Raw genomic sequence first — 23,925 nt, forward strand, 5'->3', positions numbered from 1 at the left:
TCCATTTTGAATACTGGAAAACAGAAACATGTTTGTATGAGTAGTTGTTTCTGATTTTTCCAACTATGTCTTGGACGCAGACCTGACTGTATCTCTACAGAAATAAAAATACAGGTATCTAAACATAGAGATAAACTCCCCAGCTATTCAGGGGAACACTGTAACAAAGCATAATTGAAGGGTTGCTCTGAATACAAAAAGTTTACTGAATTGAGGTCACAGTGTGTCAAATAATGTTGAAGTTAACCCAAATAAAGGGTAGGGAGAAATTTCACGTTGGGAATAAGGTAGCCTTCCTGTAGGCAAACCACAGTATTCACAAGATTGTGTCTTCACTGGTGCAAAAACATTAGAAATTCAATGTAGTTCCTTTCAGCTACTCTGGGCAGAGCATTATCTTTCTATTTTTCAGATTAGTCCTATATCTTAACATTTAATCACCTTTTACCTGAGCAACAAATGCTCTGAACAATTAGCTACTCTCACACATGCATGGTATTCCTACTAGGCAATCTGAAAAGCTGAGTGCCTACATTAACTACCAGTTCCCTTAAAGCTGTTGTTCCCCTCCTAAACAAATCTTCTCTAATGGACTTGATTGTTTAATTACAGTTTGTCCCTTAATAGTTTTTATCTTGTATGTGAACGTTTGGCAAAGTGTTATCTAATGAAGAGCGGAGCAGCTTTAGAAATGTAATAACCAAATAAAAACTCTCTGGCTTACTAACAAATGAAAGTCTCTGTGAAACTGTAAGTAAATACATTTTGCATGCAGAAAAGAATGAGAAATTGTACAGCTTGAGATCAAAAAATTTAAATGTTTCAGTAAGAAATGGTCTTATTTAGTGCATTGGTTCAATTTCATGATATTGTCAAGATTGTAGAATTACAACATTCTCCATCAAATGTGGCATGTCAGAAAGAATTACTTTCAAAGTCTGGAGCTGTGCGCAAACAGGGTCTTTCTGCCTTCATAACCAAAAATGCAAGCAGCATGAACATTCAACAGAAGAACGGCCTGCACTTAGCCTGTATATTGCCAAACCAGCTGAGAGGAATCAGTAATGTTAATAGGCATTTGGCCTTGTCACACTGCAGGGAAACTTAAAAAAGCATGGGGGGAACTGGTTTAATGCAACTGGTGAGTGTCTTTCCACTGGCTTCCTAGAGCACTGAGACTGGGCATATTATTGATGGTGCTTATTTCATCCTTTCTTTGAAAATTATGAAAGTGAAAGGTCTTAGTTGCAGTTTAGTCATTCTGTCTTCCTGAGCGTTTGTCCACTGTGCACTGTTTGTGTGCTGTTTTCTTTCTGTTCCTCACTTCTGTTTTGTCAGGTGTTTGTATTCTAGACGCGTGGGATTTGTTTTAATATACTTGCTTTTGCTTTATTAGTTAGCCCTATGCATCTCTTTCTGCTTGTTTGGAGAAAAAAATCTTCATATTGTTTAACTGGGTGAGGCTATTTGATTTTGAAGAAGTCAAATTTAGATTCAGATGAAGACTGTTTACTTCCAAGTATGGCTCAGTTTTGAGAGAGGTACTTAAAGGAGAAGAAAAGATCAAGTATAACTGAGATTGTATTAAATTGATTTCAATTGCTTCAAAATGCTTTTTCTTACAATATACAACAAATTATGCCCTTTCATTGCCTCTTGTATTTGCCTTGTATAAATAAGAAATTATTTAGGGAAGAAATTTGGCGAGAAAGTGAGTGAAAACCAAGGTCTTCATTGTGTTTTGAGGGTCAAGATGTTTCCATTTACATTCAGTTCAAAGTGCCGTTTGTGTATCATGTGACACATTTGAAAGGAAAACTGTGAGTATATATGTGTGTCTATACTGTTAACCACAAAAGGAGTGATGCTTATTGACAGGTGGGTATAATATGGATGATAGTGTTAGATCTCCTCCAAGTGTGTATATTTAAAGTGTAAGTTGTGTTAATGCTTTGACTAGCCATCCAGAGCAAAGGTGGTGGTGATGGTTTTGTAGGTGGGGAGAGACCATGTTCATCTGGTGAGAACAGTAAGTCTGGTAGCCATCTGGCTTCTGAGTGACTGCCTCCTTTACAATTTATTTTATTTTTTGGCTTAGCAGTTTTTACTATTCTATCTGGGTGGGTTTTCACAGCTAACAGTAGTTTTCTGGCAAAGATAATATTTTTTTAAAGACTTTGTTGTTGTTGTTGGGTTTTGGTTTGTTGTGTGCCCCCCGCCCCCCCAAATTCTAGAGAGCTGAGAAGACAACTCCCTCTGGGGAAAAAAATAGTGCTAGTTCAAATGTATACAGGGAGGATCCTACCAACTCTGCTCCTTGCTTTTAGAGTGTACAGTGTGCATACTTCAGACTTTTTGTAAAGGTTTTTCTTCAGGGTGAGGTAGTACAAGTAGTAGCCAGACCACCTGTGATAATTATGACTTCAAAATGGGGTAGAGAGGTGATGTTTGCTGCATTAAAAAAAAGGAAAATAGTTAGTACATGGTTAGTAGTTAGTACTAACAGTTAGTAAAATACTGCTGTAGTAGGAAACCTAGTATTTGAGTTTGGGAGAGGGTTTTTTTGGGGGGGATGGGAGGGTTTGTTTGGGGTTTGGGGTGTGTGTGTGTTTGTTTGTTTTTCTTACTATAGCTGTTAATATTTGGGTTTGGTAGCACCACATTCAGTTTATAAAGTTTCAGGGACTTTGTGAAGCCTTACCAGTGTATGAGGAATGAGTTTCCACAGCAGGTTGCTCCTCAGTTACATGTGTAGCAGAGATTTTATTTGTCTCTTACAGCATTGGATGTACTTAATTCAGCACTGTTGAAATTTGGAGTTTGCATGGAAACTGTGCAGGAGTCCAGCTCCAGTCAGCACAGTGCTGTAGATCTTATTTCATTTTTAAGTAATCCAACACAGTGAACCAGTGTTATTTCAGATAATCAGTGGTGGGTTTGTTCTGTTTTCTTTCATTATTAATGTTTATTAACATGTTTCATCATTGATTCTTCCATCTTTTCAGATGCATCTGTCTAAATAAACACTTAATCTATGTTGTGCTGTTAATTTAGGTCTGATGAGTGACAGGAAGAAATAAATAGCATGGATATTTTTGTGCAGGTGTTCTAAGCACAGTTGCAGGACCCAGAGCCTAGAGAATTATCTGGCATAGTGCACAGGTATAGAGGGAGAGTTTGACTAGAAAACTTCTTGCCCACACTGTCGTGGATTTAGAAGGTCTGGATTGGGTGTGCTTCCTTGGCACCCAACAGAAGGCAAATGTTTTCTACCTGTACAGCTATTTATCATTTTATAATGGAACCTGGATAGTATTTCATTTTAAATTATTGTTTTTCAGTAAAACAACGGCTAGCTTTATCTCTGGCTCTGTTGCACGTGAGCTGTGTTTTCATCAGCTGTCAATGCACAGATATTACCAGTTTTCTGCATTGTCAGAAAGAACCTCTTTTGTAGAAAAGATCTTCGTAGGCAGCTTACATAACCTTTGCTGGGATGCGTTAAGAATGAAATGCGTCTGTTGACATGGTTACTGTATAGGTTCTGATGATCATGTAATCAAGAGGCAATTCTGAGTGATGGGTGATGTCATAAATGCAGAAAGAGATTGGTCTTGTCTTCTGCTGTTAAAAGGATATCTTTTCAATACTACTGTTGAAAGTACTGAAGTAATGCTGATACTGAGACAACTCATGAATTTACTTCTTCAGACTGATATGCACTTCAGTTTTCCAAATTTATGATCAGTCTAGCCCCCACACATAGTGACTGTACTTGAGTGCCCAGCTGGTGCATTTTAAATCAGCAGTTGTTATACTACTGAGTCACTTCTGATTGTTATCTGAAATTCACTAATGCTTTGTATCATTCACCTGCAGCAGGTTCTTTTAGCTTGAGCCATATGTTGCCATCCTGCTGGTTAAGATTTATTTCATTCTTTCTCCTAGTCACTTAAAGAAATTAATTTTGTTCAGGTTCTTGTGATCTTTTTGTATGGCTGTTAGTGCTGTTTAGTACAGTGGATCTATGTATGAGTTGGTTTGTTTGTTTGTTTTTTTAAAATAAAAGTAGCATTTTTGTCCTGCATTTGCATTGAAAGAGATTCAGTGGCTACAAAGCTTAGATGCCGAATTTGGCCATAATCCACTAAGGTAGTTCTCTTCCTGAAGTGTCTGCATTCCTTTTTAGCTAGCCCCCTCAATATTTCCAGCTTTCCTTCTGTTACTACATCTTCATTATGTTACATTTTAGAAGTGTTTCCCTTGTCCAGTGGTGATCCAGATGTGCGTGTGTGTGTGTTTGTGGTCCTTCACTGCTCTTCCTCCAGTATGTCCATGTCTTTCTTGTGTTGAGGAGCCAGAAATGGACGTGATGCTCCAGATGAGTCTCACGAGGGCTGAATAGAGGGGAAAGGATCACCTCCCCTGCTATCCTAATGCGGCCCAAACATAATGATACAGTTATATAAATAGTATAAAGGCATAAAAGTAGAAGTGGTATAAAACATACAATGGTACAGTGTAGGGGCCAGAAGACTGTGAAGTGGGCAGGATTAGCAACAGTGTAATCTGCTTTGGTACTGAAAAACATGTAATTGTGTAACCATATCCCATACACTTTCAATTTGTTGGAGTAAGTTGGGTTTTGCAGGCAGTCACCATCGATGAGGCTGAGAAGGACCCCACCCTCCTGGGGCAGAAGGTAAATGATGTTTGTATTCTACCTGAGATATGTACTTGCAGAAAGAGGCAATTTCTAAGAAAGCAAAGGCATTCCATTTTTAAGGTTAAATATAACCAGGTAATTGCACATGGAGTAGGAAAGGACTGTGTTTCATTTGAGGAATAGTGAAATCAACTGGTTTCCAATTTCTTTCACAGTTTATTTCTCTGTAGCTGTGGTACAAGCAAGAGCCAACCAATATCGTCTGCTACCAGTAGGAAATCTCCATGCTAGTCCTTACCCTTGGCACGTGGTAAAGTTGCAACTGAGCCTGTGAGGAGGAATTAACAGGAAAAATCTAATTCATGTTCAAAGGTAAACTTTGACCAATGATGAATAACAAGCATGAAAGTAAAACATACGCTTTTGCTTATGTTGTGTATCATTTAACTTCATCCTGTTTTCTTTGCTTTGCACTATTTCTGCAGCAGTGCAGGCAGGGTAGAAGTACGGAGATACCTTTAGCACAACTGTGTTTTGAATGCCAGCTGTCTTAATAGCTTGTCTAGCACCAATTACTCTTGAAGTGCCTGCTTTAATTTTTATTTGATATTTGTAGAGAACATTACCTAGAAGGATGGGTTTCACTTTTTCAGGAACAAAAAAGGAGGTATAAAATGCAGTAGGGCAGATGTATTTTTGTTAGCCATGGATTTGGCAAGAAAAATTCCCATGCTGGACATTGTGTCATGTTTCACTTGATGCAAAACATGATTTGCTTCCTAATGGGTCCTGAGGTGATTGTGCCCCCAAGAGAGTACTCTGGTAAGATTGCCCCCAACAGACTGTTTAAAAACACAGTAAAAACTGTACAGTAGCTACAGTATTCATCATCAATAAATGACCATACAACAAAATAAAACAAAGTAATAAAACAAATAAAACAAAACTTACAAATTACTGTAATATCAGCTCCTTCTTTCTCCTCTTCCTTTTAAAATCAACCTTCTAATTTCCTGTGAAGTAGGACTGTTTTTAGAGAGGTGCCACCAGCTTGGCTGCTGGGCTCAGCTGTGCTCTGCCGTGGGTTGTTGCAGAGCTGGCTGGAACCAGCTGAGTCCGGCACGGAGCAGCCCCGACCTCTCCTCACAGAGGCCACCCCTGCAGGCCCCGCTACCAGAACCTGGCCACCGACACCCAGTGCAGTGACACATTGGTGTGATGCTGGTTTTCTCACAGTAAGCTGCTGTCGCTTTGCCTCGGGACAGGCAAATCCTTCCAGGAAGGAAACCTGACATCCTCCGCTTGTGCAAAAAAATGTTGGTGCTTTTCTTTTATGGTTAAGATGGTATTACATAATAACTACTTTAGAAAGCCCTGGATAGATGGCTGGGTTGGGTGGGTGTTTTTTGGGAGGCATGGAGAATTAGATATAAAAACAGTAAATACCTTTGTGTACCCTGATTGTATTAACTAGTACTCTAATTGCATCTCTCAGAAGAAGAACAGGGTTGAAATCCTGCCAGATCCTTCCTTTTTGCCTCTCCCAGCTGGGCCTCAGTCAGCCCAAGTGTTTTTACTGTATATTTGTTGCAGGTGGCTTCTTTTTGTGGAGGTGGCTTCTCCACCGAAAATTCAACTATAGAAATACTACAATAGAGGAAGCTAGAAATACACCCGATACCCTGGATCCTCTGTACCCTTGGCTCCAAAATCCTGGAGATTGACCATCAGTCTCTCTGAGTGCTTTCTACCGTAGGCTCCAGTTGAGGCCGAGGCCTCAACTGGCCCAAGGGCTACCACACATACTATCTCCTGTTTGATCTGTTCAAAGGCTTATCAGCGCTCAGGATGCCAGTTGGAATAGTTCTTCTTTCATGTCACTTGATATAGAGGACTCGCAATCTGACTGTAACCTGGAATATGCATTCTCCAGAAAACCACAATACCTAGGAAAGCTTGTGTTTCTTATTTGTTAAGTGGTGGGAATATGGCTGTTATATTATTGATCACATCCATTGGGATATGATGTCCATCTTGCCATTTTATTCCCCAAAACTGGATCTCTTGTGCAGGTCCTTTGACCTTGCTTTGTTTTATGGCAAAACCAGCTTTCAGAAGGATTTGGATTATTCTTTTCCCTTTCTCAAACACTTCTTTCACTGTGCTGCCCCATACAATGATGATGTCAATGTACTGTGGGTGTTTCGGGGCTTTACCCTTTTCCTTTGTGATCTGTATCTGTCCATGGAAATGGTAGTGCTGTGCTTCCGTCCCTGGGGCAGTCAGTTCCAGGTGTATTGGACACCCCTCCATGTGAAAGAATACTGTAGCCTGCAGTCTGCTGCCAAAGGAATCAAGAAAAACACATAGGTAGTGGCAGTTGTAGCATCCCACTTGATGACTGTCTTTGACTCTAGTTCATATCGGAGTTCTAGCATGGCCGGTACAGCAGCACACAATAGTGGCATGACTGCTCAGTGCAGTAGTCCACTGTTAGCCTCTACCCACCATTAGGCTTTTGTGCTGGCCACATGGGACTATTACAGGGTGAGGGAGTCTTGCTGATCGCTCCTTGTCTCTCTCGTCAATTAATCAGCTCATGTCTGGGAACCAGGAATTCTCAGTTGGTGTGATATCGTTGACCGTGCACCTTCATGGTAGTAATCAACGCCTGCTGTTCCTCAGCACACACCCCACAAAAGAAGGATCCTCTGAGAGGCTGGACAAGGTAGACAGCACAAGGTAGACACAGGCCCACAGGTTTGGGGAGGAAGAGAGATTCTCTTTGAACTGCCAGAGCTGGCAGGCCAGTCTATCCACAGTTGGTACCTTGATACCTGTCCAGTCCATTATCGCCAGGGTGCTGGCATATGGTGTCAGTGTGTTCCATACAAACTTCCGCCACATGGACCACATGCACTGGATTTCGTCCAGATCGTTGGAGGACTGGTTGTTGTCCAGGTTGCTGTAAATCACCTCCACCATCATTAATTCCCTCAGATACTGGATACCTTCCTCAATGGTGGTCCACTTGCCTTAGTAGCTTGTACATCTTCCTTGAGGGGATACCTTGCCTTCTCACTCAACAGGAACTGCCTCCAGAGGCTGTGGATTGTTGCCCCTTTTCCAGTCCCTTTGCCGATTTCCTGGTCCTTAGCCAGGGATCCCAGCTGCTGGGCTTCCTTACCCTCTAATTTCTGACTATGGGCCTCAGTATCCCAGTGGCAGAGCAACCAGGTGATAACTTGCTTGCCTGGCTGACAGCTGTAATCTTTCCGCATAATGCAAGCATTCTGGCAATGCAGGGATGTTTCAGAAACTGAAGGGCCATTGCAACAAGGTAGGAAACATCTACCCTGGAGGAGAAGGAGGAGGTGCCATTCTTAATTTCCCTACAAAGTTGCTCCTGGAGGAGAAGAGGAGAAAGGTGTAATCATTAATTCACTTCATGAGATGATTCCCAGAGTATTGGGATGGCAGCAATACATGGGCCAAACACCAGATTAGACTCAAGGCTAGTGCTTTTATCATAGCTCTGACAGGCAAATTAAAACAAAGTGACAAACAACACAGCAAACAGCAAAAGCTGAAAGTGACCATTAACAAATCCTGGAGTTTGATGTACAAAGCCCTGGAGTTTGCTGACCCCAGCCAGCAACTAAGCACCTACCAGCTGCTCACTCACTCTCCTCATCCCCCAGTGGGATCAGAGAGAGAATCAGAACAGCAAAAGCAAGAAAAAAACCTCATGGATCAAGATAAAGACAGTTTCATTAAAGTGAAGGAAAAGGGGGAAAAAAAGCAAGCAATGCAAAGACAGTCACTCACCACCTCTCACAAGCAGACTGATGCTCAGCCAGTCTCTGAGCAATGGCTACTTTGGAAAGACTCTGCTCCAGTTTTACTGCTGAGCATGATGTTATATAGTCTGGAATATCCCTTTGGTCAGTTGTGGTCAGCTGTCTTGGCTGTCCCCTTTCCCAGCCTCTTGTCCACCCCCAGCCTGCTCACTGGGGGGGCAGAGTAGGAAACAGAGAAGGCCTTGAGGCTGTGTAAGCACTGCTTAGCAATGCCTAAAATATTGATGTGTGATCAATGCTGGTTTAGCCACAATTCTAGAAAATTAATGAAGAAAACTAACTCCATCCCAGCCAGACCCAGTACAGTGGAGAAACTATAAATTATGGAAGTGGTATTGTCAAGGCAAATAAAAGAACGAATACTAAGCTCTCTTGTGTATACATTAGTATTAGTAAGTAAGGCAAAAGAGCTCTAGGCTAGCCAAGCATTTAAATACTTGCTAAACTTCAGTGTATGAGCAGTGACAATGATATGATGATTGTGCTTTGAATGAACAGTGCCTGTGTTTAGCTGGGTTGGAGTCTTCAAGTTGCAGAATTATTTACAAGCTGCACATAAGAAAATCAATAAAAATATGAAATGTTAAGAAAGAGAAAACCTTCCAGTGTGAGTGATCAACAGGTTCTAGGCTAAGGCAGAGATGAATGAAAAATGCTGTTTATTTTAATATGCTGTAACTTGAATGTTTTAGCATTTTTAATAGTCTTGTTTGGGAAAGAGAGGAAAAATGTGGTTTACATGACTTTGCAGTATATTCTAAAATCCTGTTTCTTTTTCTCCTTGGTAGATGGATGCCTTCTAGCCAACCAGTGAGTCCTACTGCTGCTGCATGTCTGGCAGCATCTCTGAATGATCACATGACTCTTGATATGGATGCAGTCCTGTCAGACTTTGTTCGGTCCACAGGGGCAGAACCAGGTCTGGCAAGAGACTTACTGGAAGGTAAGCTTTCAGGACACAAGTATTTCCTTCATTCACTGCTTGCTTAAAGCAAGAACCAGTCATAAAAGGAGAACTCCAGTCTATGGAAACAGACATGTCTTAGTATTTTGACTAGGAAGTCAACTCTTGTAATAAGCTGACCATGGGTTATACTAAGGTAGGTGTTTACAGCAAAAGCCTTAAAAAGTTCTTAGTGTTAGATTGCTGTATTTTAGGTTATTAACAGTCATGCCTTAAAAGTATACATGCCAGGGAGAGAGGGGAGGGGGCTCTAGCTGAATTTTGTCATTTTCAGCTGCCTGAAAGTGGTTGTAAATGTTTCGGCTCACTGTGCAAAGCAGCTAAGTTCAGTCTGAAATGGATTTACTGTAAAGTGATAGAGAAACCAGAGATATTTTTGGGGCCCAGTGATTAATATGCATACCTGAACTTCACAGTATGGGAGTCAAATGGCTAGGTTGAAAAACATCTAAGAAGCCGTATCAGAAAAATAACTGGGTCTTTTTATTTATTTTATTGTAGTTGGTTTAAGTTTATAAGTTTAAAAGTGGAAAGACACCTTTGATATTTGAAAGCATTTTGTAATAGTTGTTTTTGCTCATTTCTTCTGATGTGGACTAACAACAATTGTGAGGATGAGGAGTTAGAAATGAGTGGGTAGTATCTATGTAAATTACAAGGCAGTTCTGTGGGCTTGATACATGCACACTGGACATCTTCCCTGACAGCTTTATTTTTAATCCTAATACGCTTTAAGAAATTGTGTGTTAAATCAAAGTAGCTACTGAACAGTCACAGCAGACTTAAAAGTATACATCAGGGTATGTATCTCCTTTTTGGAAGAGCAATTTCACTTTATCTTATGTATGCTGAAAGTTTTAACTTTTGCTATAAGTTCTTTTTTTACTCTGGGCTTTTTAGTAATAAGGAATGATATAAACACAGAGGTGCACACAATTTTGCAGTGTTTCCTAAGTCATCTGTGTAACATGTAATAAAACCTGATTTGATCAACCTGTCGTTCAAGCCTAGAGTCTGTCTTGGTCTGTTGGTCCCTTTGAAAAAGAATATGATAAGGTTTTTCTTAGCAATGTCAGGACAGATTGTCAGTTATTGTGCTGATACAGCATTGCCAAAATTTGAAAAATTGTTCCTACATATCAAAGGTGGTTCAGAAGAGTTATCTTGTTTTCCTTGCTATACTTTTTCCTTGCTATAAAGGTTAACGCTTCTAAATAAATATAGAATAGTATTTTCCGTGTTGCACTTCTCATTTCTGTAGATGAATAAATTCACACCATACATATTAACAAAGAAATAAGCAACAAGCAATTTAATTATTCTGAACAGGTTAATAGACACATGCATCTAGCCCAAACTATTTCCTCCCACACAGGAATTTATCAAAGTAAAAGGGATTGTTGCTAGCTCTGGACAAGTTGTGCTCACAGAAACATTTCAGCGCATGTAGTTGTGGCTCCATTTGGTGTAACAGCTTCTAAGACTGGCCATCTCTTGTGCTGGGGGACAGTAATTGATCCACTGGTTTCTCATTTGTTTAAAAAAGACACAGACTGGACTGCCACCCTTACACCATTACGACTGTCTTTCATAGTTGTCACAGTGTGTAGATGCTCTAAGCTCTGTGAGCAGCACTGAAACCCATGAAGTAACTTCTTAAAGAGAAACAATGTTCAGAAGAGCAACCCCCCACACCATGGTGCACAAGGCTATAGCAAATGTGTTGCACCTGGTCTTGGAATGATGATGTCTGTATAATATTTTCAATTCAAAATTTGAAAACAGGTGTGCACAAATATTTTTGAGAAATTTCAAGATTTGGTTGTAGTTTGTAGCCCCAAAACGACTGTCACAGAGAACTTTGAGCCAAAAAAGCTTGCTTGTATAGACCCTCATTTCCAAGTAATCACCAGTTTTGGTCAGTTCTTCTAGGGTCCCATAGCACTTCTCTCTTTCTGATATGTTCACAGATTCTATTTTTATAACTTGCTCAGACTGAATGTTCATATCTTGCCTCTATAGAGTGTACACATCTTTTTCAGAGCCGTTTCTGATACTGTTTCCTTTGTTCATCTTTTGTGGGAAATTTCTTGAATTTCACAGTCCTGTAGATAATCAAGGATACCAGTTTCTGCTTCCTTATCCAATTATTTTAATATATTGTTTTGCTTTGATTCTTCTGTGGATGCATCAGGACAGTGTTGTGCACAATATGTGGTGTTCCCTCCGGCAACAAATGGGCAAGTTAAATACACACTGACTGTTGTACAAATAGCTAAAAAAATCTATACGTTGTATATAGATTGCATATGGATTTGCTAAATTGCCAGAAGCTGTCCTAAATATTGGTTCTGTTGATGTTTCTATATTCTGCCTGTCCTGGTGGTAAAATCCCTGCAGTTTTTTTCTGTTGAACTTTGAGCACAGCTACTTGTCTCACTAAAACATTCCGCTGCTTGTGCTTGGCACGTATCTTCCAGAAAGTGTCCATTCTTGATTTGAAATGAAGATATAAAGAGATTTGGGGGGAAAAAAAAAACCAAAAAACCACACATATATTGGTTCGAATTTTTTTGTGTCTGGTTCTTTTTGCCAGCTATTAACATCCTAAAATAAATAATACTATAAATGAATTGCTATTCTATCAATTTTGATAAGCTAAATATGTTGAGCTCTAAGTCTCACTTTCTGTCTCTGTATTTTCTCTATCATTCAAAAGAATGTATACAGAAATGTTTTGGCTATTTTGGTATATATCTTTCTAGTGCAAAGATTGCCTTTTTGCAATTACATTGCATATGCTGCTGTTTGTATCTTTGGCCAAGTTTGCTTGCACAGGGAGCTTGTGGTCAAGTCTATGCTCAGTTTGACGTTTCAAAGTTACCAATTCTATAATTCTGTGCAGTTGCTTAACTGTTAAGGAGTTCAGATTTCACAGACTTACCATTGAAATAATGCCTTTAAGATTTTATGAGAACTTTATTATGCACATCTGAAAATGGATGTGAATGCAGACTTTTAAAGCTACATCAAAATTAAAAATGGGTTTGTTTTTCTTAGTGCTGCCTAAGAAATTAATTTTATTTTCATGACATTGCTATGTTTATGTTTAGAAAAGCCTTATATCTATCTAATCAGCCATTCATGGGTGGATAGAATTGCATTAGAAATTGCTTATTTGTGTTATTGAGTCTGAAAGGCCAGTTGTAGGTTACTTGCTATTTGCTATTTATGTGATACAGCTATGGGAACTTAAATGTACAGACTTGGAGAAAGTACAAGGAAAGGTATGTGGAGGCAGAAGGGGCTTAGCACTTAACAGCACAGAGACCTACACTTCAGTAAGTCATCTGTCTTACTGTATGAGTTTTCTTGAGATTTTCTTGAGTACTGTAAAGAACCTTCCCTCCATTATAGTTTATTCTGATAATTTGGTAGATTTATAAACAGCCCATTTCTGCTGTTAAAGAAAACTTTTGAAACTTGAGATTACAATCTGATATGTCATAGAGCTACGTGTTATGATTGATTCAGTGATTTTTTTTTCATTAAACTGTATATAAATATTTCAAAACTAAGGCCTTTTCCCAACTGTTCAATGTAACAGTGGCAATATTTCTGACTGGATATATTTTGTAAATGTACAACATTTGTGTTAATTATTAAGCATAGCAAAGAACATTAGATTTATAGTCAAGTAGAGTTATATAACTGACATATTGTAAAGGATAGATTATGCATTGTTTTTAACCAGAGGTTTTGATAGCACAAAATCGTTTACCTTATTACTCATATGCATCTATTAAAGATATACAATCATATGAGTAATCAAAGTTTGTTCCACTCTCTGATGTGCTATGGATGCTTAGTAACTCAGTTTAATGAGAGCTTAGAATGACTTTATAGCTTTAAAGTGTGAATATTCTTCTCTCCCCTTTCTGCCCCCAGCTTTTTTTTTCCTTGCTTTTGAACATCCCAATAACTGCATGCCCACTTCTAGGATGAGAACCCAAGGTAGCTGAGATCATGAGAAAAATCCTTTCATGGGGATTATGTACAGCTAACCCAAACAGCATCTTATCTCTGTCAATTCAGGAGGCTCTTATCTACCCTTCTCTGTACTAGTATAATTTTTTTTCTTGCGCCCACAGTGTGCCTGCATGCCTGAGCAGTAGCTCAGTGAGCTATTTCTGGGCTGAATTCTCCAGATGATCTATCTCCCACATCAGAATCTGTCTTCCATCAGAAGCTGCAGTACTCTTTCTCTGCTCTGTTAGTTGCTGGCAGTGTCTTGTGCATAGAACATTTCATGCTTGTTTTTGGTTGCTTGTTCTGCTTGGTACCTTTCTGTACTTTTTATACTGAAGGGCTTTTTCTTCCGCTACTCAGCACTCCTTGTTTTCTTTGTCTGAATGCTGTCCTGGACCACCCAGGCTACTTCCATCATTCTTTTCAGTTGAAAGAACAGCTTTCTACCAGCCCTGCCAAAATTCTTAGCTACTATTACAGCTGAATTATTAAATGGGAAGCACAGTTCTTTCAGCTTGGTTATGATTACAAAACTGTGCAATGTTCATCCTTGTTGTTTAGGACTCCAGGGAAGACACTTGGTTGATAGCTATTTACACCTTCGTCTCTAATCTTGCAGAGACTTTGAAGTAAACACCCAGCAGGAATTACCTTTGGAGAGCCTGCACATCTACAGATAAGTGTCCTCAAATTCATGACGTCTCCAAGACATCGTAAATCCTGATGTTTTTATGTTAATAATTACGAGTCCACGAAAGAATGATGAGTATGTCCCTATGCAAATAAAAGGATACCAAAAGCTATTTGCTGGCTGTACCAGCTAAGAAATAAAATTGCAGGTTGGGGAGAATATATGAGCACCACATATGTCAGCAAATTATAGAGTGGAGAGTGACTGTGACAGTTGCTTGGCTCTCCGAGTAGCATTTGACTCAGGGGACGCAGAAACTGGATCTGACATTACACAGTGTGATGGTTCAGGAATCAGATATGCTTGAAGCAGATCACTTTGTATCAAAAACATCTGCTACAGATCTGCAGACCTGAGATCTTGTCTCTATGCACTTTCATTCAGAAGGAAGGAAGACTGCAGAAGTTTGTCTTTCTTCCCAAAAAACCCACAACAGATTTATTCAATCAACCTGCCTGAAAACAAGAGCATTCCCATCACTGTAAATCTTACTCTAACAACCTTTCACATAATTCCTTGAGACAAAGGCTTCATTTTGAACTAGCAGTATCCAAGAGCACAGTGTGAACCTCTATATCTTTTCCTAAGTTTAAAAACACTTTTAAAAATTGCATTCAAATCTCACATTGAATCTTGTGCACCAGGACAAGATTATTACCAATGCTTTTCCCCTGTATATTCTTCCAAAATACATTACCCCCTATTTTTAAACTTATGGTTGTTAGTATTATTAGCCTGTCTTTCATGAGGAACTTACTAGCTATGGGAAACTAGGTGGCTGAAAGACAATCAGATGCTTTAAAAAAAGGACACAGTTTGGGCCATAGAAGGACACAGTTCATTCCATATGTTCTGGTTTCAGCTGGGATAGAGTTAATTTGTATTGTAAAAGAGTTTTTCCATTAAATGGAAGCATTCTATGTTTTCATTAGATTAGCCTCACTTTTGAAAATAGGAACTCCAGAAAAGCAGAATATTCTATTAGAGTCCACCTGTATGTTTAAGGTTGTAGCAAAACTCCACATCAGCATGAGGTCGTCTGTTGTACTCAGTCTTCACTACCTGGGAGATCCACTTCTGATGCTATTTGATTGTACAGGTCATCAACACCACTGTTTCAGGTCTCTGTGCTTTTGATACTCATTTTCTTTTCCCTCCATTTTATTTTGCAGTGATTAATTGTTTAGCTCTTGATTGCTGAAAATATATACTCTGCCTTTAATCTCATTCATAGATATGTTCCTCATACACTGATATATATCAGTGAAAATAGTTCTGCTTAAGTGCTAGCAGTTGCATGTTTGAAAATAATTTGTTCAATATTGATTTTAATAGCCAGCATTTTTTCTTGATGTGTCTAGTGCAGCACAGGAATAATTTATGGGGCGATTTAATGTGGATATGTGAATGGATTAAAAAAAAGTAAGAATAAAAATTATGTGAAAAGTTTTATCATACTTTCAATTTTCCCCCTTGATTCCAGTTAAAAAGAATAGAAATCAGTGATCTGAAATCTTTTTACTTCCAATGAAGGCCAAGAGCATGCTCTTGCCTTGTACTGTTACATTTATGAAAACAAAAGCAACTTAAAACATTTTCATGGCTATCTGGTATAAAACTCTAATATTGGACTTCTATATTTATTAAGATGCTTACAACTATTTTAAATTAATTGTAAATTAATATTCATAAATTTCAACTCTGTGTCATTAGCTCTGCCAATTATATGTTAGTGGATTGTACACATTTGCTAAGCCATTTGTTTCTTAGAAATGTTATTTTCCAGCTTCACTTTCATTTTTGAATGATTACTTCCTGAGTCTTTCATCTGTTTCATTTCATATCTCTTTGAGATATTGTTCACCACTTTCTGAGGTTTTTAATTTGTTTGTGTGCTCCCAAGAACTGAAAGCATACTTCTGTATGTGAGATTATGTAGAGTAGGTATTACATTTTGTGAAACTTCACTGGGTCTCCATTTTAAGATTATTTTTGTTTTGCATATTTGCTAACCAACTTTTCAGATTCCCTGTTGACCTTTTTCCTGTTCACTAATACGTGTTCTTTCAAGTTTACTTACTTTTCCTAATAAGCTGATTATAGATGAAGGTACTATTTCCAATATATTTTTTAAACTGCTCCTTTACTGAAAAAGTTGGCATCCGTGTCTCTCAACCTTTGCTGGTCTTTACTACTGTTTTTCTTTAAATTAAATCAGTTCTGATTTCTTTGAATTGGTGTATTATAAATCATCAAACGCCAAAAGAAGCTCAAAAAACCTCAGTAGTTTTTCATTCCACAAATGAATTGCATCCACATAGTGAAGTCAAGGTAGGAGGTAGGTACCTATTGTTTTGGCCGTGATTGCAAATTCTTGAGAAATCACTGGCTAAGACAGTTGTTTATCAGTCCCCTTGTGGAAATAAAGACAGCATGAACCTCTACGATTCTGCTGGAGAACCTGAAACTGTTACTTCATTTGCTTTTTGTGACCTGACCTCTTGAGCACTGCATATGCCACTTACATGTTTTTTGTAACTTCAGTTTTATGCTATGCATTCAGTAAATGCTTTTCCTGAGATTAGGTCTGATTGTTCTAGGAAGCATTTGTCATTATTCTCTTATTTGCTGATGTCAGTGCCTCAATTTTCAAAAAGATGAACAGCTCATAAATTTCCAGATTTGAAGCATTGAAAGGAAGTGAGTATAAAATGAGTCCATTTCCAAATTTTTTTAGATAGTTTTTCACTTTAAAACTAACCTATCAATTGCTGCGCAAAAGAACTGAAAGAAGTGTAATGTGAGTATTATCATCATAAATTATATACCAAACCCCAACCCCTTTTCCCCCACCTGTAATAGAAAAACTGGAGATGTTTCAGACATGAGAACTAGGTGAACATAGCAGAAGGTTGGGAGAGCTGAATGGAAGGTTTAGTATTGCTTTTTGCCTTCCTTTTAGTTTGATGGAATGAAAATGTGCTAAGTTAGGGCCATCTAGATGCCACAACATTTCCGTTAATTACCCAGAGATTTGGATTTCAACCCTCACTTAATTTTGAGGGTAACAGGGGAAAAAACAAGCAAACACACAAAAAATCCTAATTTTACTTAAAACCAGGCTAAAATAAAAGCCCATGCTGAAGTGGTTAATATTGACAGAGCAATTTGACAATAAATGTGACCCAGGTGAAAGAAACAACAATCTCAGCAAAATAGTTTGAAAAGCAGCCCGTGCTGGTAGACATGTGTATTGCTGCTTTGTACGGGATTAAATTAGGATACATATTACATCAGTGTCGCAGTAAAACATGAAATCAGCTGCAAGACTCTCCGGATGTCATCTTTGTATATGCATGCTTGTTAATGACAGCCAGACCCAAAGGCACCTTGAAGTCAGTGGAAAGACTTCATTGCCTCACTAAGCTTTGGGAAAATTCTTAAGCATAAACAGATAGGTCTGCATGGTAGAGAACTGATTTCTCTTCAGCTGTGTTTGATCTCCAACTTCCCAACATCCAGGAATGAGGAGGGCATGTCCCTTTTCCTTCTGGATAGTCTAGGCTGGCACCTTGAATCTCCCATGCATAGAATAGCAGTAATGCTTGAGTTGTTAAGTATAACCTACTTAAAATGTGGCCTAAGGCAGAAAGAAAACCGTTAAAGAAAATAGTTTAATCTTTAAAACAAGTTATGCTGTATGTGGTTTACAGTGCCAGGGCTGTAGGTGTGGATGAACTTGGAGATTGCTAATAAATCAGTCAGAAAACAGCTTAGTTTTCAGGAAGCAGCAGGTGTGCAGGCAATGGCCACTTGACTATAGGGGGAAGGCATAGGATGAAATATTTTAAAATGCCAACAGTATAGACAACCATCAGGAACTGGAGGATTTGTGAAATTCACTGGCAATAATAATAAAATAATAAAAATTAATAAAAACATAAAAAAGAATCCAAACTGCATCGAAAATAATGTATTTAACTGAAAAACTGCCCTTTTATATATATATATTTATTTTTATATATATATATTTATTTATATAAATGATGTAGTATTTCACCATTATGTAAAAGTAATTGCTGTCTATTTCCAGCTTTATATAGCGATCAATAGAGGTATACGTAGTTCACCATTAATTCAGAAATCAGGAGATTGGCTTTCCAGTCATGAAATGTATGCAGTAAAGGAGAATGACCACATGGAAAATGACAGAGATGCAGTAGATAGACGTCTCCTCAAAGAATAGTGTATATAAGGGGAATTCGGAGAAAAGCATGCAATTAATGGAGAGGGAGAGAGAAATTTACAGTACTGTCATGTGATTGAGTGTACAAAGCTAACTCCCCAAAAATAGTCTCTTATTCTCTCCCTCAGACAGTTCCTTTTTTAGTTCTCTTGTGGAAGGCTTGGCAAAGGGAAGAGGAAGCTGAGCTGCTACCAATGTGTCGTTACACAGAGATCAAAATTGTCATTTCCAGCTGTCTGTTCAGCTTTGAATGACTTTGCATTCTAGCAGAAAATGAGGCAAATGTTAACAAAATGTCCTTGCTGCATTATTTTCCTTTGAGAACATGGACCAAAATTAAATCTTGTTTTAAAACCTATGGTCTAATTTTATCCTAGTTTTGCATATAAGTTTTTCAGAAAGAATAAAGCTGATCTTGAGTTCCTCTTCTTATCTTATGCCTGTTAAGATTTGTTAATCTACTTCATGCCAAATAGGAAGAAGTGACTGTACTTAAACTGAACTTGTGGATTGCTTTATTAGCAGTTGGTTTGTAAGAACAGACTTCCTTACATGGGAAAGAAGCTGATGGTAGACTTCGTATCTTAACAGATTGTCAAGTTTGGGGGATTTAAATTTTTATATATATATTTTTTTTTTTTTTAAATTAATCATTGTGCACTGGCCTAGTGGCACAAAATGAGGATTGTTTTACATTGGTGAAAACTAACAATCAATCAACAATCTTGAAAGACAGAAGCTGCTTATCATTTCTTCAGATGCCTTTCTAGCATAGTCACCTAAAGCTCCTAGGTCTAATAAATAGCTTGTATCCAGTAAAAGATCTCCTAGAATTATCAATGCTAGCAATAACTGAAGAAGTAAAAGAGCTTTTGCAGTTGAAGCTGGAATTACTAGTTAGTTAGTTAGTTGATAACTCTGTCTTGTGCCTGTAATCACAATTTTAAATATTTGGAGAGAGTCCTATGGGAAAAAAAAAAAAAGTGCTATGAAATTGTGAGGGTAAAATGTCAGAACTCTTCTAGTTCAGAACAGTTAATTGTAACTTCACCAGCACATAGAACTATAAACATATGCTGTGTTAAAAAGATAGACGTATAGAAGTTAGTCAGGTTCAGCCGAGACATTTAAATAAAGGCTCCTGTGAAGATTTGGCCAAGATATTAGAATGATTGAACAATGTCCCCAGTTGTATAAAGGTAATAATATTCCCTTCTGGTCCTAAATAAAATTCAAGATTTCATAGAATTATTGGCAATTATGTATCCTCTCAACCAACAGCATCTCACAAAGCATCATCCTCCCAGATACGCAAGTATGCACGGAGAATTCCTGTCAATGACAAAATACATTAACCATGCTCAGCTTTTAATTTCAGTTGTGGCAAATGTGAACATTTCCATTTCCCAAATGTACAGGGTATCAGGAGCACAGAAATTAACTTTAAACCTAGACAGGACAGAGTTGAGGTTGATAGGAAAAGGAAGAATTTCAAAGGCTTTCCTCTGTTTTGGGAGAACTAAATCAGTTCACAATCTTCAGGCCTTTTTGAGTTCTCCTGTACAATTGAATACCCATGTAACCCCCGGAACAAAAATTGTTCTTTTGCTGCAGTTGGCCATAAGTTGGTCTATCTTAGGCACATCCTTGTTCATGAGGAGCCCTTAGTATAGAATTCTTGGGGACCTGATTATTTCAAATGATTCCATCTAAGTGTAAAACTACACAGAAGCATGAATCCCAGCAGATTAGCAAGAGATCATCATAAATGCCTTAGCCTGGAGTGTTACTTTCTGTGTAGGCTTCAAATTGAACTTACAGGTCCATTTCATAGATCATGTCTTGATATTCAGTGCCTTCCTCAGGTTGGATGTTCTTCTCTACCTGAAAGTTAGCTTATTGCCCTCTATATTTATGTTGTCCCATAATGGCTGTATTCCATTGGGTCAAATTGATGACTTATGAGTCAAGGTGATAACACTTGCACTAGATTTATGCTATGAAACATTGTGAGGACTTGTCTTGTTCAGACCTAGCTGTAAAACTCTGAGTGTTTCTCATTTCTCTCAGCCTTGCAGCCAACACTTTCAGCTAAGAACTCCTTCCTGTGTTCTTGGAAGGAAGACATCATGATGTAGAGATTCTTATTGTTTTACTTTTTAACATGCATAACCACTCAAAATCTATGCTGAAAGATGGCACAGAAGAACATAGATGGAGTAAGAGCCCTGGATTTTGTTTTTAGAAGTATGTTACACAGCCTGCCAAATACTGGATTTCTGTCTGGTCATTTGTAAACATCTCGGATTGTACATCCTTACAGGTAGTTTTCACCCTCATAAGGGGAACAACTACATGAATCAAGCATTCCTGCTGAAAATTCCTGTGCCTGTTTAATTGATTTGTTACTGGTCCACAGTATAGTCTCATGTAAAATGCTGGTTCCGTTAAATGGGCTAAAAGGGGAGATGATGTGCCTCCCACCTAACAGCTGATGCTTTGTACTTGTGGGACAGCTGCTATGCCAAGAACACCTTTCTATACACTGGCATGGAGTATTTGAGTCACAGAGGCATGTTCTCTGCAGTAGGTTTGAAGGAGTTATAACGATTGGGATGGTATTGAAAATTTTGTCTCCCAGCAAGACTTTTCCTGTTCTGTTGGCAGGGAAGCTTTGTTGAATTTTTAATTTTTTTTAATAGGGAGGGTTTTTTTTTTCCTTTGGATGCTTTGCATTAGCTTTAGTAATAGTGAGGTTGTAATTTTTTTCCAATTCACTAGTAAAAAGTACAGACAATGATAGTAAAATATTTAAGAAATGGTGGCAAAAACCTTGAAAGTTACATTGCTGGTACTGGTTCTTCAGTCGTCTCTTTTTAAAAAAAAATGTTTTCTAAATGGTATTGCATTCAAGTGTGAGTTTCATTAACAACAAAAACGGCATTAAATGTAAAGTAGATGGGCAGATATTGTACCTGATTAGAATGGTTAAAAATTCCAAAAGGTATGTCCATTTTAGTTTTACTGCCATCTCACCAAAAAACCTTTTTTTTACTTTCTTGTATTTGTCACATTGAAAAATGATGCGCTGTCTTCCTTTCAGCTTAGTTTCTTGTTCAGTTTCATCATCTTCTATAGACCTCATTTTTATTTTCTGAAATACATCGTTCTGTAATCTTGTCCAAGTTGCTTTCCCTATGAGCCGTGTAGCATTTTGGCTTCTTTTTTTCCTTTATTGTTTTGTGAAAGTTTCACATTAATTCTTACTGGATATTTTTATTGCTTCTGCTTCTTAGATACATGCACCAGCAGTTCATGAACTGTAAACACAAGGTGCACCGTAATTTGCTTAATTCTGTCTATCCTTCCCCTTCTGCATTCTTTTTTTCATATGTTTTTGGTCCTGTTTAGCTTTAGACAGCATTTCCTGCCCCTTTTAAAATTTTCTTTGCTGAAGTCCTGTGTATATGTTTTTGCTGCAAGTTCCCCTTCATTGTGGTCATTACTATTAGATCTTTCCTAGTTCCCCATCTCAGATTGCACCCTTTCTAGCATTTTGTTTATCATTAAATCAAGAATTGCTGGTGACCTTTCAAATGTTCTTTTTAACATATTGGAGTAGGTGGATATTTGAAAGCTTGGCGGGGGGGAGTGCCTTATAGTTGCATGCTTGCTATTCCTACTAATTAATGATAAATGTCCTCTAGTTTTATTGTATCTGATTTAAGAAGTGAAAGACAATAGATTTATTAACTGTTACAACCCCACTAAGCTATGCTGTTTTAGCCAAAACAATAAAAAGCAAAAAACCCAAAGACTAAATAATAGCAAGTCGCTCAGGTCTTGCTGCCTGAATATTATCTGCCTGAAAAACGTAAAATCTAGTATCAGTACAACTGGTGTAGGCTGCTTAATGGGTGCCTGATTTTTGTTATTAGAGAGTACAAGTTGTGATCTGACAAAGCAGTGCTTAACATTGAGCAAGCAAGGATTACTCATGTGCTGCAGAGCATTAAGAAGTCACTTTCTCCTCACAGCACAATCAAGTTGAAGGCTTGACTAGAGAAAGACTAGATTAAAAAAAAGATGGACCCTTATTCTCCAGAAGAACAAGGACGAATTGAGCTGTCTAAGCACTATGAAAACTATTGTAAAACCTGAGTGGTGCTAACCATACTACATTTATGAAGGCAGAGTGTATTTCTCATCTAAAAAATTACAATATGTGATAGTCTTGAAGCAAACCGTTTAAAGCAAAAGTCCAAAGTTTCTAGTGCTCTTCTGCTTTCAGATTTCGTCTTTCAAGCTGATCAGCTTATTAAAAAGTGGAGTGAGTTGAAAATATATCTATTAAAAGAAAGAAATCAGGACTTTGTCAGGAGGTCACTCTGAAACTTTTCCAAGAGAGCTTCCAATAGAGTGCACTATATAGTTGTATTGTTTTGTTTTTTTCAAAACTGTGCAATATATTATTTTATTTAAAACTCAACAAAGTGGTGATATTTTAAAATACTACCTGCGCAAATGAACTCTTGGCTGTCTGATAGTACAACGTTTCTGGTTCCACTCAGGAAAAAGTAATTATGTAAATGTTTTACATTTGTTATAGTGCTATACCATGTGTATGTACATAGTGCATGGATCCAATGGGGTGGATGATGCAGCCTACATGCAGCTTGGGGCTGAACCAGATATGCAAAAAAACAGCTACAGGAATATTTCTTATCCTGTGAAGTTTACTCTGGTTTGGTTTGACCTCTTCATTGGCATGCATCCAATTTCCTTGCTGCAGAGTCTGAGGAAAATCACAGTGTTTTATTCTAAATTTGACTAACCTATTTGCTCAGTAGTTTGTCCATCTAATTCCAAGTCTTGTTCCTGGGCTGGTTTTCTTGCTAGTGTGCCTCAAGAGGAAAACAGTAGTAGTCACGGCTAAATATAAAAATTTAGGTCTTGGTCTTTGGTTTCTTTTATCAAATGTTTTCTAAGGAGAGGATGGTGTCCACAGGTTGAGAAGGACAAGAAGGCAAGGTGGAAGGGCTGGGAAAGGTGAAGGAATGAGATGCCTTCTCTGATCACAATGTGGTCAGTCCTAATGAGGTCACCTCAACCTTTCCCTCCCTCAAAAGTTAGATTTAATAGCAAACAGCTTTCCCCAGTGTTCACTAAAGATGTGATACCCGAAGAGCAGTGTGCCGAGGTGAGAACGTGCTCTCTGTGGATGCTGCAGTAGTACTCTTGCATAGAGAATGCTCTTGATCGCTGCCTCCTTTTCAACTTCTTTCTAGCCTGGGATTTGGAGTCCAGTGAACCTACCACAGAAAGCCCAGGCCCTCATCCCCTGCCCCTTTCTTCTACTGTTGGCGCTTTTATTTTGTCCCTGATTGAGGCACCCTAAGGAAAGCTAAGCTTTTTGGATCCAGGACCAAGGCCTGGGAAAATTTTATGTCTCTCAGCTTGGTCTCAGAG

General features: G+C 38.3%; 1 protein-coding gene across 2 annotated transcripts in view; it reads left to right on the plus strand.

The window, feature by feature from the left end:
• Nucleotides 1-23,925, plus strand: part of OTUD7A (OTU deubiquitinase 7A) — a 98,684-nt gene that overhangs the window by 31,830 nt on the left and 42,929 nt on the right. For both annotated transcript variants that reach the window (XM_050903229.1, XM_050903230.1), the window contains exons 4-5: nucleotides 4,882-5,038; nucleotides 9,315-9,469. In XM_050903229.1, the coding sequence (XP_050759186.1) occupies nucleotides 9,319-9,469 (151 nt within the window). In that variant the 5' untranslated portion in view covers nucleotides 4,882-5,038; nucleotides 9,315-9,318. The remainder of the gene's footprint in view (nucleotides 1-4,881; nucleotides 5,039-9,314; nucleotides 9,470-23,925) is intronic.

This window comes from Gymnogyps californianus, chromosome 11, assembly GCF_018139145.2.
Source record: "Gymnogyps californianus isolate 813 chromosome 11, ASM1813914v2, whole genome shotgun sequence".
In the NCBI taxonomy this organism is placed as follows: Eukaryota; Metazoa; Chordata; class Aves; order Accipitriformes; family Cathartidae; genus Gymnogyps; species Gymnogyps californianus.